Below are 17,245 nucleotides of genomic sequence, written 5' to 3' on the forward strand. Positions count from 1 at the left end.
CTGCCCTCGGGCTCCGCATCTCCCGGCCCCTCCCCGGAGGAGGCGGGGCCTCGGCGCGCAGGCGCACGGGCGCGGCGGGGAGCTCCCACGGGGCAGGGGCCTGCGGCGCCGGCGGACATGGCGGCGGTGAGCGGCGCGGCGCGGCTGCTGCTGGGCCGGCGGCTGGCCCGGGCGCGATCGGTGAGTGCCGCGGGGCTTGCGGCCCGGCCGCCCCGCCAGCCTCGGGGTGGAGCCGGGGCGCCTCCGGGCCGGGCGGGGGAGCGCGCGGGCCCGAGCCCCGCTGAAGGTCACGGCGGGCGCGGGGAGGACGGGCGTGCGCCGGGCGGGGGGCCGGGGCCTCGGGGCCGCTCCGGCGCGGGGCGGTGCCCCGGGCAGCCGCGCCGACGCCCGCTGCAGCCTTGAGCTCCAGCAGCCCGAAGTGCGCCGAGCCGCGGGCACTGGCCTTCACCGCGGCGGGGCCTCGGCGGCACGGCGCCCCGAGCCGGATCCGCACCCGCCGGCTCCGGCCTCCTCTGGGGCAATGAAGGGTGACTATTAGGTGGCGGCCAGACCCGGTGAGGAGCCCTCACCTTCCCAGTCCGGGCCTTGCCGGACAGGCGCCCCGGCCCTCCGCCGCAGTTCTCCACCTGTCAAGCGAGCCGAGAAAGCAAATGGCAAACCCCTGCAGCATCTCTGCCCAGAAAAGCCCAGGTGGAGCCCTGCAGAAACGACCGAACTAAACAAGATAACGCCGGATCCCCAAAGCCTTAGTGAAGCTTTGAGTTGTGACGGCCCAGAGGTGGAACACACTTTGGGAATGCCCTGCATATAGGAAATAAGCATTTATGATTTATCGTCTGCTATGAATCAGGGACGGTTTTAAGCACTGAAACAAAAGCAGAACGAAACAGCCCCTAATTCAAAAGGAGCTCACAATCTAACGAGGGATATTATATATTACAGCGATTTATATAGATATAGATATAGTTATAAATAGTGGTGTTTAAATTGTGAAAGATCTATCAAACTTAAGTAGTATTTGCATTCTTGTTGGAAAACTGGACAGATTTAGAAGTCGCTGTAGTTAGGTAGATTTAGAATTGATTTAATGAGCAGACCCCCCCCCCCCCCAGTAGTCTCTTAATGGGTGATAACTTAGAAGGTCTAAAGTGAAGTGCCCCAGGGATCTCTCTCCTGCTGTTTAGTAATTTAATTATTATGACTTGCATAAAGGTGTTCTGACCATATAGTTTTGGAAGGGGAAGTTAGCACCCCTAGGGGGCAGAGCAAAATTCCAAAAAGAGCTTGGCACATGAGAATTGAGGGCCTAACCTGTTAAATAATAAGGATATATATCATAGCTTTAATGTGAATTCCAGAAATATCAAATTTGAATATACAAGACTGATGAGTGTAGCTAATCAGTAATCCATTTGAAAATGATCCAAGTGCTTTAGTATTATAATGTCATTATGAGATGATAATATCTAAGTTTATTACGGTGCATTAAGAGAGTAGTATAGTACCAAATCTAGAGAAGTGACTTGAACTCTGCCCTGGTCAGGTCTATCTGGGCAGCACATTTTAGGAATGACATTGAGTTAAACTGGAGTTAATTTGTACAGGGATAGACAAGGAAGCCAACCATCAAGCTTTTACCCAAGCACAGCTCTAGGTACTGGGAATACAAAGACAGAAATCAAAAAAACTGGGCCTCAAGGAGCAAATATTCTCTACAGAGATACAGTTTATACACATTTGTATACATAAAATATATAGTAATTTTTGGAAAGATATTCATATATGAAGCAGTATTTGAGGTGGTAGTGAAAAGGAAATGAATGCCTTCCAAGCATTAAAGCTATAATGTTTGGGAGAAATAACAAGACCAGTTTGGCTGAATGGAAAAGTGTATGAAGGAAGTGATGTATTATAATAATTGATGTAAAGGTTGTTTGAAACCAAGTATTGAAGAATTTTTGCATACCAAACAATACCTTCTGTTTGATTCCATAGATGATGGGTAGCCAATGGAGTCTATGAGTAGGGGAGTGACATCACAAATATCCTTTTGGTAGCTGGATAGCAATGAAAGACCTGGAGTTTATGATTTTAGCCCAATATAGGGAAAATATAATGAAGGATATCATTGATTCCTTTCTCCAAGTCTTTGACTATCACCTGGAAGAAGATAACCAGCTTGTTCTGTTTCACTCCAGAACTCAGAAGTAGGAACAAAGGATTTAAGTTATAAAGAGGTAAATTTGGACTAGATGAAAGGAAAAATTTACTAAGTTTATAGCTAGATAAAAGAAGAATGGCCTGCTTCTTATAGAGGAGATTATTATTCAGTTACAGGTTAAACTAAATGGTGCTGAGATTCGATTCTATTTGATATACATTTATTAAGCTCCTATGAATGTTGAGCACTGTATTGAATGCTGGAGATTAAAACAAGATAAAGACAGTTTCTGCCCACAAAGGAACTTCCAATCAAATTGAGAAAGTTATTATACAAAAGGAAAGCTGTAAGGAGGAGGAAAGCACTTGGAGTTAGCCACTGCAGAGGCATCTAGTTCTATGCAGTTGAAGTCAGTCAGAGCTCCAGATGCAGAGTGCAGTGAATGAGTGATGTTCTTTTCAACTTAAATTATATGGTTCTAAAATAGTTTCTAGAGGTAGAGAATTTTTGGTAGGTAGTGTGATTTAGGGGAGTCTTTTAGGGCTATCTTGATACTAAAATTGTCTCAATCAAAGTTCTACCTTAGCTTTTCTTCTTTGAAGTATAGGTATTTTTAAAATATATAAAGGTGGGAGGGGGAGTAGAAAATGAAATAACTATGAAGATGTAAGAAATACAAGATATTCATAAAATTTAGTGAAATAAATGGTCAAAACAACTGAATTTTCAGATCATTAAAAAGAACCTAGGTATAGTCACCTTGAGATCCATCTTTGTAAATGAACGATAGTATGTTACACTAACAGAAAACCAGAAGCCATGATTTCTGGTCCTGTTGATATCACTATCTAACTTAATCATCTCTAGAACATTATTCAGTTTCTCTGGTCCATGTGGGCTGCATCAGGTAATCATCTAAACTTAGCATGTTTACTATTGGGAAGACTTGGAAAATTGAAATGCACTGAAAGTGCCAGTATCTTATTTTAATGAATACCATAGTTTTAAAATGTTTTTCCAACACTTTTCTGGAGCTGCTTTCATGCAGCATAATTAACTGGTTTCATTTAATATCCATTCTCATCTTTTCCTAAGGAATTTATCTGATACCTGACAAAACCTGAAGAATTCCCTTCATGTTTTATTTTTTTGGTTAAGTATGTGCCTTTGACTAAGTCTACCTAGTAGTTTCTCCTGGGGGAGCATTGATCTAGTTACATAAGTATAGCAAGATAAATAGATAATAACTAGATGATTAAGATAGAAAAGTTTCTGGGTTTCAGACTCTTGAAACTTGACTCATTAAAATTTTTCTTTTATTCATGCAACATTATTTTAAAACATAAGAGCAGCCTGATCTAGTGGAAAGAAAATTGGGCTCCCAACCCATCACTCTGTGTTTTAAATCCTTTCCCAGACTCCACCTGTTTGAGTACAACTAAATATTTACCTGCTCAGAGCCCCAATTTCTTCATCTGTAAAAAAAGAGACAATAGTATTTGTATTAACTTTCATAAAGTTCTTATGAGGAAAGTTGTTTTCAAAAGTGGTATGTAAATGTGAGATGATTACTAACATTCAGGAAAGCTCAAAACAGTTAAGTTGACAAGCATTTGTTAAGTACCTGCTATATACAAAGCCCTGTGCTAAGCACCAAGGATCCAAAGCAGAGCCAAAAAAAAAAAAACCAAAAACGAATTCCAGTCTGTGCATTCTAGGAGTTGTAAACAACTATGTGCAAACGATATCTACAGGATGAGATTTGCTATAGTCAGCCAGCAGGTAGAAGAATGAAGCAGAGCTGTGAAAGGTTTCTTGCAGAATGAAGGGCTCTAGCTGCCACTTAAAGGAAGTCTGGAGGCAAAGGTGAAGAGACCCTTCCAGGCCTGGAAAGAAGAGAAATATGTTATGTAAGACAAGTTCTTCTGTGATGGGAAGGCCCTTGAGAGATTCCTGCAGAATTACATTGATAGTAACTTGAGATATCTAAAGTCTAAGCCTTTCCCAGAGGTAGCCAAAAACTTTTAATGAAATTGTAAATTATGATAAAGATTTTCTATTAGAAATTTTTGTCTCTGGTATGGCCACTTGCAAAACTTTGGAGCTTGAGTACAAAGAGTTGGGAGAGAAGCTCAAAAAAAGACCATAGTCTTTGTCAGAGCAAAGACAATTGATGGATCCTGTAATGTTCCTTATTCAAATGATGTCAGAGTTTTCCCTATCAGCCACTTCTCTACAATTAATGTTAAGTGAAATCCTTGGAAACATAAAGGTGACTGTGAAGTTAGTGTCTCTGTTAACAGGAGAATCTACAAATCCCTCTGTAATCAAAGAGGAGAAATCTAAGAAGGGAGAAGAGGCAACCAACACAGATTGCTTTGGATAAAATCTCTTTTGCCAGTGATGGGGCAGCAAGTACCTCAGGGATAAACATTCAGTCTGGATTTGTTTATAGAAATACCAGGGTCAGTTGATATTGACAGAAACCATTTGTATTGAGGAAATATTGTGGGGTTGGACAGTTAGGAATAATTTCCTCTTTTTTTTTTAGGTTTTTTTTTTTTGCAAGGCAATGGGGTTAAGTGGCTTGCCCAAGGCCACACAGCTAGGTAATTATTATGTGTCTGAGGTCAGATTTGAACTCAGGTACTCCTGACTCTAGGGCCAGTGCTCTATCCACTGTGCAACCTAGCCGCCCCTCTCATTTTTTTGTATATTTGAAATAGTGACAGAAATGGACACTTCCCCCCCCCCCCCCCCAAGGACTATCATAAACAATATGTAACACTCAGAATCAAGTAAATGATAACAAAATAAATGATCCTCATTTGGAGAAGGACTGAATAAACTGTGATACATGGATATAAAGGAACACTGCTGTGCTAAGAGAACAATAAGTATGACAAATACAGAGAAGCATGAGAGCTTATGTTAACTGATGCAAAGAATAGTAGACAGGAAGTAGGGTGGCTTATCTTATTATTACCTTCAACTTCTCACCCTCATACCTTACATAGCCAGGCAGTTACAACATCTTATTGTTTATACCTCTACATCAACATCTCTAGCATCTTTCCCCTTCCAGCCATTCCCATGACTATTACTTTATTTCATTCTCATCTTCTTGATATACCTATATCAGCTCTCTTCCCTCTCCATTTTCTACATAGTACTGTACATTGTAGGTGCTTAATAAATATCTATTGATTGACACAAATACCAAGTGATTTCTCCAAAATGCAGGTCTGATTGTGACATTTCCCTCATCAGTAAGCTCTTCTCTCAGTAGGCTTTCTTTTAATTCTGGACTCAGATATTTTTAATTCATCCTTCCTATTAAAATTTCTTATATATTTTATAATGTATATTAACAGGAAAATTTTACTGGTGGAGATGTGGGACCAAAAGAAACTGGAGAGTCTGTCTTCATGAAGTAATTTAAAATGTTTTAGGACACTATTAAGAGATTGAAATCTGCAAAGGGACCTTAGAGACTTTCTAGTCCAAACCCCCCATTTTACAAATGAGGAAAGTGAGGTTCAGATAGGTGAAGTGTCTTGTCTTTTTTTTTTTAGGTTTTTGCGAGACAATTGGGTTTAAGTGGCTTGCCCAAGGCCACACAGCTAGGTAATTATTAAGTGTCTGAGACCGATTTGAACCCAGGTACTCCCGACTCCAGGGCGGGTGCTCTATCCACTGCGCCACCTAGCCGCCCTCTTGTCTAACTATTAATTATGGCTAATAACTACAGTCAGTAACAAAGACAGGATTTGTTATACTGCTTCTCAGTTATATTGAAAGGTCTCAATTGGTTACTCAAGTGTTTGTCCCTTTGGGCCATTTTAAACAATCTCAAAATTATGGAAGCCTTGCTTAGCCTCAGAGGAGGAAGAAAGGAATGAACATTTAACAAGTTCCTTCTTTGTGTCAGGCATTAAGCAAAGTAAGCACTTTATAAGTGATCTGGGGTTCTAATATTGTTCTTGCAGCTAATTTACTCTGTGATCTTGGGCAAGACTTGTTTTGGAGCTCACTTCCCACAACCAAGTGAAAGGGCTGGGCCACATGATTTCTAAGGACTTCTAAATTGTATACACTATCTCATGCTATGTAGATGATGGCAGAGCCTGGGGGTAACATCACTAGATTTCTTGTTCCATGTTCCTAACCACATTCAGAACTTTTTCAGCAGTGGACAAAAAAAACAAACAAACTAGAATCTAGATTACTTGAGTTTTTGTTCCCCTTTGACCTTTTGAATGACTTCAAAGATCAAATCCTGTTAATCCCAACCCTTTTTAGGCACTCAAAGTTATGATAGGAAGGATGAAATTCTGGAGGAGAATGAGTGAGAACTAAGTGAAAAAGTTAGCTTAAATTAGGCAATTTGGAGGTAATTTAGAATTTTATTTCTGAAACTTTTAAAGCATATAGTTTATTAACAATATTTGTTTCTGGGGCGGCTAGGTGGCACAGTGGATAGAGCACTCGCCCTGGAGTCGGGAGTACCTAAATTCAAATCCAGCCTCAGACATTTAGTAATTACCTAGTTATATGGCCTTGGGCAAGCCACTTAACCTCATTGCCTTGCAAAAAAAAAAGAACAATATTTGTTTCTTAGAACTCAGTATTTTCACATTTGTGTTTCAGCAATGGCCAGCAACTTTCCAGCCTAGCACACGAAGTTTTCACTTTACCGTCAGTGGAGGAAAACAAGCATCAGCTAAGGTTTCAAATTCAGTAAGTTCACTTATTTTTTATTATTATTATTATTTATTTATTATTGTATTAAAATTGCCATGGCATCAGATTTTATCAATGTATTGATTGTATTGGTGCTTATATGAATTTGGGGAGGTGGGGGTAGTATGATAGATCCAAAACTGAAAGATCACAGAAATAACAGATGAAAATAATTAACAAGTAAAAAATGCTTAGGGCTGGCTTTACTTTGAGGATTCAAATTGTTGCTTACTTAAAAGCATAAGTTAATCAGTTCTTCGATGAAATTAGGTACATTGTATTTAATGTTTTCAAATGCTCCAAAAGATGAATGTTAAATTATTACATAGTTATAGGCAACTGTCATTAATTTCTATGCTGTGATAATTCATGACTTCAGTTGATTAAAAATTACTTTTCAGTTTGGCAAAATAGATGCCCCGAGAGTTGATTATTAGTCATCTCTGGGGATTGTTAAAAGTATAGTAATGATTTTAGGGTGAATCATTTAGTAGCCTCTAAGACAAATTGGCCATTGTGCAATTTCATTGTACCTCCCTTAGACAGGATTCCGTTTTGTAGTAATTATAATGAGTCAGTTTAAAAATAGTTTCATTGATAGTTCTCTTGTGGGGAGAAGGAAAGATAACAAAGTGAAATTCATGTCATTGAAATTCTGGTAGATACTAGAGCATAGTAAGATAAATTTCTTTAATTAAACAGTTTATGTACAGTTTCCCCACAAAAATTAAAATTCCAAGATTAAACTTGCTGTATAAAAATTTTATATTACACTGGGGGCAGCTAGGTGGTACAGTGGATAGAGAACCGGCCCTGGAGTCAGGAGGACCTAAGTTCAACTCTGGCCTCAGACACTTAATAATTACCTAGCTGTGTGACCTTGGGCAAGTTACTTAACCCCACTGCTTTGCTAAAAAAAATTTTATATCACACTGGTTGAGGATATATTGGTGTCCTTAGCCCTTGAAGGTTGCCCGGTTCCCTAATTCAGTACTTTTCCCAGTGAGGGAGAGAGAGTAGAGGGGTCTTTGGGAGGGGGGGCAATTATTTTTTTATGCTCAAAATACTTATTGAATACTTGGTAGTATTTTGTTATCCTTAAAATGTGTAGGATGTTTTTAATAACAACAACTCAAATTTATTTGGCAATTTGTTTATAATGCTTTGTTCATATTAATCCTATTGAAGTAGTTTATAAAATTCAATTTTGGGTGGATTTTTTAAAAATTTCTTAAAGGCTTTTAATTCAGATAGCCACTGAAATGCAGTAATAATTCAAATCTTAACAGCATAATGAATCTAATATTTAATAGGTTAACTTTTCTTTTCTAGATTTCCACAGAATATCCTGTAGTAGACCATGAATTTGATGCAGTGGTAGTGGGTGCTGGAGGGGCCGGCTTACGAGCTGCTTTTGGACTTTCTGAAGCTGGATTCAATACGGCATGTGTTACAAAGCTTTTCCCCACCAGGTCACATACTGTTGCAGCACAGGTAAGGGAAATTAGTTAGCTAAATTTTAAAATTTTAATTAAATAGAATGAGTTTGGAACTTAAAAACCATTTTCCATTAGGAAAAATTGCAAGGGGAGGCTAATGGTTTTCATTGTTGTGATTACCAGGTCTTAACCATACTTATTAATCCATGTCTTCTTTAGTTGAAGTTCATATAAAAAGTAGACTCAGAAAAAAAAAAGTAGACTCATACTACATAAGGGATTTTTTTGCCATAAACTCACAAAAATTCAACAATATGCATGATACCAGGAAAAATACCTATGAATAGCATAAAGGTGAAATTTTAGGAAATTTAGTGTATTTAGGAAGAATAAAAGAATATCCAGTAAAATTGGATTGGTGGATATTGTGGAATGACTTTTAAAAACATGTTCTCTTTTTTCAGGGAGGAATCAATGCTGCTTTGGGGAATATGGAGGAGGACAACTGGAGATGGCATTTCTATGACACTGTGAAAGGTTCTGATTGGTTGGGTGATCAGGATGCAATTCATTATATGACAGAGCAGGCACCTGCTTCAGTAGTTGAGGTAAGATAAAAGCTCATTATTTTATTCTGTTACCTTATTATTAAGTTAGTACTGAATACTATTATCATATAATTTACTATTAGCTCCCATTGATTTAAAACAGAAGAATATTTATTGAATATTTATCATATATAAAGATGTTTAGTCAGGGTAGGAATAATGAATTGATTCAACAAAGAAATATTTTCTCCTTTATTAACTTCACAGTTTGATTAAGAAAATTGTTCTACCCTTTGTTGTCTTAGTGAGTTATATAAAAGGTCAAATTTAAACCTTTCTGACATTACTCTGAATATGATTTATCTATTCTTTTCCTCAATTTCTACATGAGTTGCTTAGATTTTTTTCAGATACAAATTATTCATGGATTTGTTGAATACTGCTGAATTCTGAAGTTGAAGATAATGTTTTGGGAAACATTCTTATATTTTTAACAGTTGGAAAATTATGGCATGCCATTTAGTAGAACTGAAGAAGGAAAGATTTATCAGCGAGCATTTGGTGGACAAAGCCTAAAGTTTGGGAAAGGAGGACAGGCTCATCGGTGTTGTTGTGTGGCAGACAGGACAGGACATTCCTTGTTGCACACTCTGTATGGAAGGGTAAGAGAACCCCGGAAATGAGAGCCAACCATCTCACATATGGAGTCCATAGGCTTCTCCAGATTGCCCAAGGGGTCTGAATAAAATATAACGTGGCTGATAATTATCAGGGACATAAATTATAAAGTGGTTTTTAAACTTTTTTCATAACACACCTTTAAAAAGAAAATGTTTTGAGCATATATCTTCTATGTATTTATGAATTAAATACATGTATTATTACGCTTATATATATATGTGTGTTGCAAAACAGAAGAATGGAAATTTAAAAGAATCAAATAAATTGTTTATTGTAAACAGTGTGATTATTTATTATTATTGGTATGTTTATTGAGTGCAGGGTGACACCAAATATGCCTCATTATTTTAAAAAATCTTGAGTTAATACTTTGTGATCCAGTGATGTGGTTCTCATTTCATTTTATTTGGTTATCAGCTGAGGCAATATATTTCACAAAGATATATAGTTTTTAAATGAAAGTCATGAAGGCCTATACCAGCACTAGGGACCCTGAACAAAAGCAAACTGAGAAGTTTGCTTGTCATTGACATTTAACTGTGTCTAGTTTCTTGATACACTATAGTTCCTGTAGTATTTTCAGAAATAGCTTTGAACTCTAGCTCAAATTTTTGTCTCTCCTGAAGCTATGAGAAGAAAACAAGAGAACAAGGTTGGAGAGAAAAAGGGAGAATGTATGCTAATAGTGTTGTTGAAATGAAAAAGAGTCTTATGGTAACAGCAAATCCAAAATATCTTCAAGCAGAGTAGCCAGATGCCCCTTTAATGTAGAAAAAGTTAATCTTCAATAATGTAGGAGACTCTTAGGACTTTCCTTTCTTTTAAATTGTCCATAGTTCATAGGATTGAAAAATATACTTTTCTATTCTATAGTATTGTTATCAGTGTATCAGTGTGCCTCAAGGTACCTCAATTTTGAATTAATTCCTACCACATGTCCCTTATCTAGCCATAATATTGTTCCCATATGTTTTTTCTCTAATTCTAGTACTACCAGAACGTCCTAAATTTAATTACTGCCTTAGCCGATCCAAATGAGATGTAGGCTAGACATTTTAAAACATTTAAAGCATAGTTTAAACTGTTTTAATAATAATTTTTTCATTTTTAGTCTCTGAGGTATGATACTAGCTATTTTGTGGAGTATTTTGCTTTGGATCTCTTAATGGAAGATGGGGAGTGCCGAGGAGTGATTGCACTGTGCATAGAAGATGGGTCCATACATCGTATAAGAGCAAAGAATACAGTTATTGCAACTGGGTAAGAATATGAAAACTGTTTCACTTAGAGAAGGTTTCGTAACTTCACTCATAAGAGTCATGGTGCTCAGAAGGACTCTTAGAAATCACTGAGTTAAGCTCTACTTTTTATAGTGAAAGAAATAAATTTAATAAAGACCACATATAGCTATGTCTTGTGTAGGTTAAGTAGCTGAGTACCCTATAATGTTTGCTTACTCTTTTGTCACAAGTCTCTTCCAAATATCTTCTGTTTTCCAGGGGTTATGGGCGTACCTATTTCAGTTGTACTTCTGCTCACACAAGCACAGGAGATGGCACAGCCATGGTTACACGAGCCGGCCTTCCCTGTCAAGACTTAGAGTTTGTCCAGTTCCATCCCACAGGTATGAAATGGCTAACTCATCAAATGGAAAGGCTTAATCACTGCTAGTATGAGCTTTTTAAAAGAATATTTAATATATAATTAACTTAATGTAAATCAAGAGAATTAACTCTAAGCCTCAAGGATTTACTAACTAAAGATCTTTTTCTGGCAGGGGAATTTTTAAAAAATACACTCCTAGAATTTATCTGTCATCATTGGGAAATAAAACCTTCCACATAAGAAAATGCAAATTTACCTAATTAAATGCTGAAATGTTTAGCATGGAAACTCCAGAATGTTTTCTAATTTCCTGGTCCTTTAAATCATATATATATATATTGATATGTGATGAACATAATTGAAACTGATTTGGATAAGTTGGTCATTGTGAGTATAAATGAATTTGCCCTGCAATAATAGTGGTTCACTTTAGGAGCTATTAAGATATATGGCTATTTGCCCCTGTATTCTTAATATTAAAATTTTCAGATTCTTTTTTTACTTTTTTAGACTTGCTCTGTTTCCCTCAGTATCAGGCTGTAATTTTCTGTTACTGTTAATATATCTATCTCCTAATGGTGACATCTGTAATTTCCATAGCACTTAGAGTTAAGTAATCTAAAAAGTTTGTTTATTCCCCATCATTTTACCAATGAGAAAAATAAGAACCATAGTGATTAACTGATTTCCCAAGGCTATACAGTTAGTAAATAGTAGAACTGAGATTTAAACCCATGTCAAACTTCATAATCCAATTTTCTTTGTACTCCATAGACGAGAGCAAAGGAAATACCTTTTTCTTTTTAAAAAAAAAATATTTTTCCCCATTGAAAAAGCAAATAATTTGATACAGGTTAAAAATGTGTAATCATACAAAATATTTTCATAAAATTCATGTTGTAAAAGAAAGCATAACACACACACACACACACACACCCCCAATTCAAAAAAAAAGGCAACTTCAAGAAAAATAAACTTTAAAAAAAAGTTGCTTGGGGCAACTAGCGGGCACAGTCCTGGAGTTAGGAAGACCTGGGTTCAAATCTGACCTCAGACACTTAATATTTGTTTAGCTGTGTGACCTTGGGCAAGTCACTTGACCTCATTACCTTGTAAAAATCCAGAAAAAAAAGTATGCTTTAATCTGTATTCAGACATCATCCAGTCTCTCTAGAGATAGATAGCATTCTTTAGCATAAAATCCTTAAGAATTGTCTTGGATTACAGCACTGCTGAGAAAAGCTAAGTCATTCACAGTTGATCATCTCCAATATTGCTGTTACTTTGTTTACAATACATTCACATTGCATCTGTTCATGTAAGTCTTTGCAGATTTTATGGAGTACATCTTGTTCATCATTTCTTATAGAAGAATAGCATTCCATCATAATCACATTCCACAATTTGTTCAGACACTCTTCAACCATTGGGCATCACCTTAATTTCCAATTCTTTGTCACCAGAAAAAAGCTGCTATAAATATCCTTATACCTATAGATCCTTTTCCATTTCATTTCTTCTAGAATATAGTAGTGGCGTTGCTAGAGCAAAGGGTATGCATGGTTTTTTAGACTTTTGGGCATAGTTCCAAATTGCTCTACAGAATGATTGAATTATTTCACAACTCCTCCAACAGTGCATTAATAACTCATTTTCTCTACATTCCCTCCAATATTGATCATTTTCCCTTCTTTTGTCCCTATTAGCAATCCAATAGGTGTAAGGTAGTATCTCAGAACTGTTCTAATTTGCATTTCTCCAGTCTGTAATGAGTTAGAACATTTTTTTAAAATATGGCCATAGATAGCAGTGATAATCTCATCTGAAAACTGTTTCTATCTTTTGATCATTTATTAATTGAAGAATGACTCTTAATTTTTGCAAATTTGACTCAGTTCTCTGTGTTTGAAAAATAAGACCTTTATCGGAGAAACTTGTTTCAACATTTTTTCCCCACAATGACTATTGCTAACTGTATTTCCTTCCATCCTATTCCTCCCCATTCCCCTTTGTTCTGTTTTCACCCTCCTTTCACCTTGTCCGTCCTCAAAAGTATTTTGCTTCTGACTACCCCCTCCTATAATCTGCTGTCCTTGCTATCACACCACCACCACATCCCTTCCCTTTCTTCTCCCATTCTTTTCCCTTCCCACTTTCCTTTAGGGTAAGATAGATTTCTATACCCAATTGAATATTATATATACATATATATATATATATATATATACACATACATGTATGTATGTTATTCTCTTTGAGCCAATTCTGATGATAGTAGAGCTTCTCTCTGTCCTTCACCTCCCCCCTTCCTACTCCACTGCAAAAGCTTTTCTTTTGCCTTTTATTTGTGAAAAATTCCGCTTTCCCTCTCTCTCAGTATGTTCCTCTCTCACCCCTTACCTCCATCTTTTCAATATATTATCTATTCATATTAAACTTTACCTATATCCTGTCTGTATATTCTCCTTCTAATTGCCCCAATAAATGAGAAAATTTATATGAGTTGTCAGTTTCATCTTCCCATGAGGGAATAAAAGCAGTTCAACATCATTAAGTCCCTTACGATTTCCCTTTCTCATTTCCCTTTTTATGCTTCACTTGAGTCTCTTATTTTGAAGGTCAGATTTTCTGTTCAACTTTGATCTTTTCATCAGGAAAATTTGAAAGTTACCAATTTCATTGAATGTTCATCTTTTTAAAAAAAATTTTTCTTATTTAAGTCAATGGGGTTAAAGGTGACTTGCCCAAGATCACATAGCTAGGCAATTATTAAGTGTTTGAGTTTGGATTTGAACTCAGGTCCTCCTGACTCCAGGGCCAGGGCTCTATCCACTGTGCCACCTAGCTGTCCCTAATGTTCATCTTTTTCACTGAAAGAATAAGCTCAGTTTTGTGGGTAGTTGATTCCTGGTTGAAATTCAAGAACTTTTATCTGCAGAATATAATATTTCAAGCCCTATGATCCTTTAATGTAGAAGCTGCTAAGTCTTGTATTATCTCACTGTGGCTTCACAATAATTGAATTGCTTCTTTCTGGCTGCTTGCACTATTTTCTGCTTGACCTAGGAGTTCTAAAATTTGACTGTAATAATCTGGAAGTTTTAATTTGAGGAATCTCTTTTAGGAGGTGATCGGTAGATTCTTTCTATTTTATTTTGCCCTCTGTTTCTAGAATATTAGGGCAGGGTTTTTTTTTGTTTTTTTTTTTTAGATTTTTGCAAGGCAAATGGGGATTAAGTGGCTTGCCCAAGGCCACAAGGCTGGGTAATTATTAAATCTGAGGCTGGATTTGAACTCAGGTCCTCCTCACTCCAGGGCCAGTTATCCATTGTGCCACCTAGCTGCGCTCCCATTCTATATTTTTAAGGAATTATTTTCTACATTGAGTTTTTGTATCTCCTTTTCCATTTGGCCACTTCTACTTTTTAAAGCATTCTTCTCCTCATTGACTTTTTGTACCTTTTTTCCCATTTAAGATATTATTTTCTTCAGCATTTTGGGGGTTTCCTTCACCAAGCTGCTGATTTATTTTTCATGATTTTCCTAATCATTCAAATTTCTCTTCCAATTTTTTCTACCTTACTTAATTTTCAAAATCCTTTTTGAGCTCTTCCATGGCCTGAGACCAATTCATATTTTTCTTGGAGGCTTTGGATATAGAGGCTTTGACTTTATTTTCTTCTGAGTGTGTGCTTTGATCTTCCCTATCACTGCAGTAAAATTTTATGGTCGAATTTTTTCCTACAGTTGTTTACTCATTTCCCCAGCCTGTGACTTGATTTTAAGTCTTTGTTAAGGAGAGGCTTTACTTGCTGGGTGGCAGACTTACTGTCCCAAGCTTTTGAGGGGGTTTTTTGCAGTTGTTTTCAGAAATACTCAGGGAATCTGCAGAATTTCAGATCTTCCAACTTCTGCTCTCCTGGCCTGTGCTTTGGGCTTCAAGTGACCACAAGCAACTCCTTTCTGCCATAGAATTATGAGAGGGAGGAGTCCCTGCTCCCCTGCATCAGCATATTCCTCTTCCTGGGATTGCTGCCCATTTTAGAGTATGGATAAAGCAACAGAGTTCTGCCGCGGTGATAGCAGAGACCCATTATCTCTTTCTGATCCCCTTACCATCTGTGGACCAAGAGCTTTGGAAGCCCCTACTGACTCTTGCTGATTCAGTGGTCCCAAGAACTGCTGCTGATCCACTGGGGCCAGGTCTGTGCTGCTGAAGCCTGAGCTGGTCTCTACTCCACTCTCATGCTGGTGCAACAGACTTTTCCTGATGACTTTCCAAGCAGTCTCTGTGCTGAGAGGTCTGGAGATGGTCCCCTGCTGCCACTGATCCAGCTGCTCCTAGATTTCTGCATCAGAAAAACTAGCACTCCACTCCTCTTTCACCCCAGTGCAGCAGATCTTTCCCCCACTGATATTGATATTCCAAATTGTCTTTGGCTAAAAAATTGTTTCACTAAGTCTGTGGGTTCTGCTACTTTAAAATTTATTTAGAATCATTATTTAAGGGTATTTGGAGGGGTTTTGGGGGAGAACTTGGGTGATTCTCTGTCTTTATTCTGCCATCTTGGCCCTGCACACAGGGGACATGTCTTATCTAAAATGTTGTATACCCCCCAGAATTTAGCCTGAGCTTTTCATATAGGCATTTAATAAAGTTTTGATGAAGTAAATTGAATCTAATCATATCAACACAATTGTGTTAAAAGCAATATGAGGGGACGGCTAGGTGGCACAGTGGATAGAGCACTGGCCCTGGAGTGAAGAGTACCTGAGTTCAAATCTGGCCTCAGACACTTAATAATTACCTAGCAATGTGGCCTTGGGCAAGGCACTTAACCCCATTGCCTTGCAAAAAAACCTTAATTTAAAAAAAAAGGCAACATGGGGTAGACAATTTTTTTTTTAACATTTTTTAAAGACTGTTCTCAGGGAGTTTACAGATTGTAAATTGGATTAGTTGTCTATTGAATGGCATTGATAATCCTTGATCTAGGATACTTCAGTTAGGTTTCTCTTGGCTATCAAAATCTATTTTAAGCATATCCAATTCCATTCCTAAGGCAACAAAAGACCTTTCATGTATTTATTTTTTAGTACAAAATTAAAACAAATACATTTCTTAGAGTTCATTTCAAAGCTGGAGGACAGAGAGGGTAGGAGGGATATTTGTGTGACATTGATCTACATTACCGTATGGATAAGTTTTTCTTGTGCAATAACCGATACTCTAGGGAAACCATATGCTTTATTTATGGTAAGACTGATAAAATTCTTTTGGACAAAATATTTAATGAGTACTGACCACTGAAGTCAACAAGTGTGTGAAACAGATCGTACTTTAGAAGAACTTGTTATGGCCTGGAATAGTGAGGGAAGCTTTCGTTGAAGTAAGTGTAATTGATTTTTTTACCTTGAAGTATGGGAAGAATTTTGCTATTGGAACAGTATAAAGATTGATATAGATATTGATGTAAGCAGTTGTTATACAGACTGTTCTACATAGAGGGTGTTTGCAAGCAAAGGCATAGAGGCAAAAATAACAGTGTAGATATCAAATGTAGGGAATAGTGAAGCATCCAGCCTGCTTGGAATGAAAGATCTATTTTATTTGTGAGAAATGCTGAATACTCTAACCAGAATAGGATCAGGTAGGCTCAGATTCTAGAGAACTGTGAAAGATAATGCAGAATAGTTTGACCAGTGTGGTAAGAAATAGAAGATCATTTAGAAGAATATGATGAAAAAAGTGCTTTTGGAAGCATACTCTGATAGTTTAGCAGTGAAACTGAGAGACCATGTAGAAGGCACTTGAAGATTTCTAATCTTGAGGTAAAGTGAGCCTGTTCAGAATGGTGTCCTTAAACATGGAAAGTTGAAGAGACATAGAAGAAATGACAGGCTTAAGAAGATGACTGAGGTGGAAAGATTTGCATGAATTTGAAGCTGAATGAAATAAGCAGCACCAAAACATTATACATTAATGACAACATGGGGTGATGAACAATGATGAACTTATTCATTTTAGTATTACAATAATCAAAGACAATTTTAAGACTTTTGATGGA

The 17,245-nt window shown here is 37.4% G+C and overlaps 1 protein-coding gene across 1 annotated transcript in view; it reads left to right on the forward strand.

The window, feature by feature from the left end:
• Positions 1-76: 76 nt before the first annotated feature.
• The window catches only part of SDHA (succinate dehydrogenase complex flavoprotein subunit A), a 42,536-nt gene continuing 25,367 nt past the window's right edge, over positions 77-17,245 (forward strand). The window contains exons 1-7 of the mRNA XM_074206373.1: positions 77-180; positions 6,812-6,901; positions 8,237-8,398; positions 8,808-8,951; positions 9,389-9,553; positions 10,684-10,832; positions 11,072-11,196. Coding sequence (XP_074062474.1) covers positions 118-180; positions 6,812-6,901; positions 8,237-8,398; positions 8,808-8,951; positions 9,389-9,553; positions 10,684-10,832; positions 11,072-11,196 — 898 coding nt within the window. The 5' untranslated portion in view covers positions 77-117. The remainder of the gene's footprint in view (positions 181-6,811; positions 6,902-8,236; positions 8,399-8,807; positions 8,952-9,388; positions 9,554-10,683; positions 10,833-11,071; positions 11,197-17,245) is intronic.

Source organism: Macrotis lagotis, chromosome X (genome assembly GCF_037893015.1).
Source record: "Macrotis lagotis isolate mMagLag1 chromosome X, bilby.v1.9.chrom.fasta, whole genome shotgun sequence".
Classification (NCBI taxonomy): Eukaryota; Metazoa; Chordata; class Mammalia; order Peramelemorphia; family Peramelidae; genus Macrotis; species Macrotis lagotis.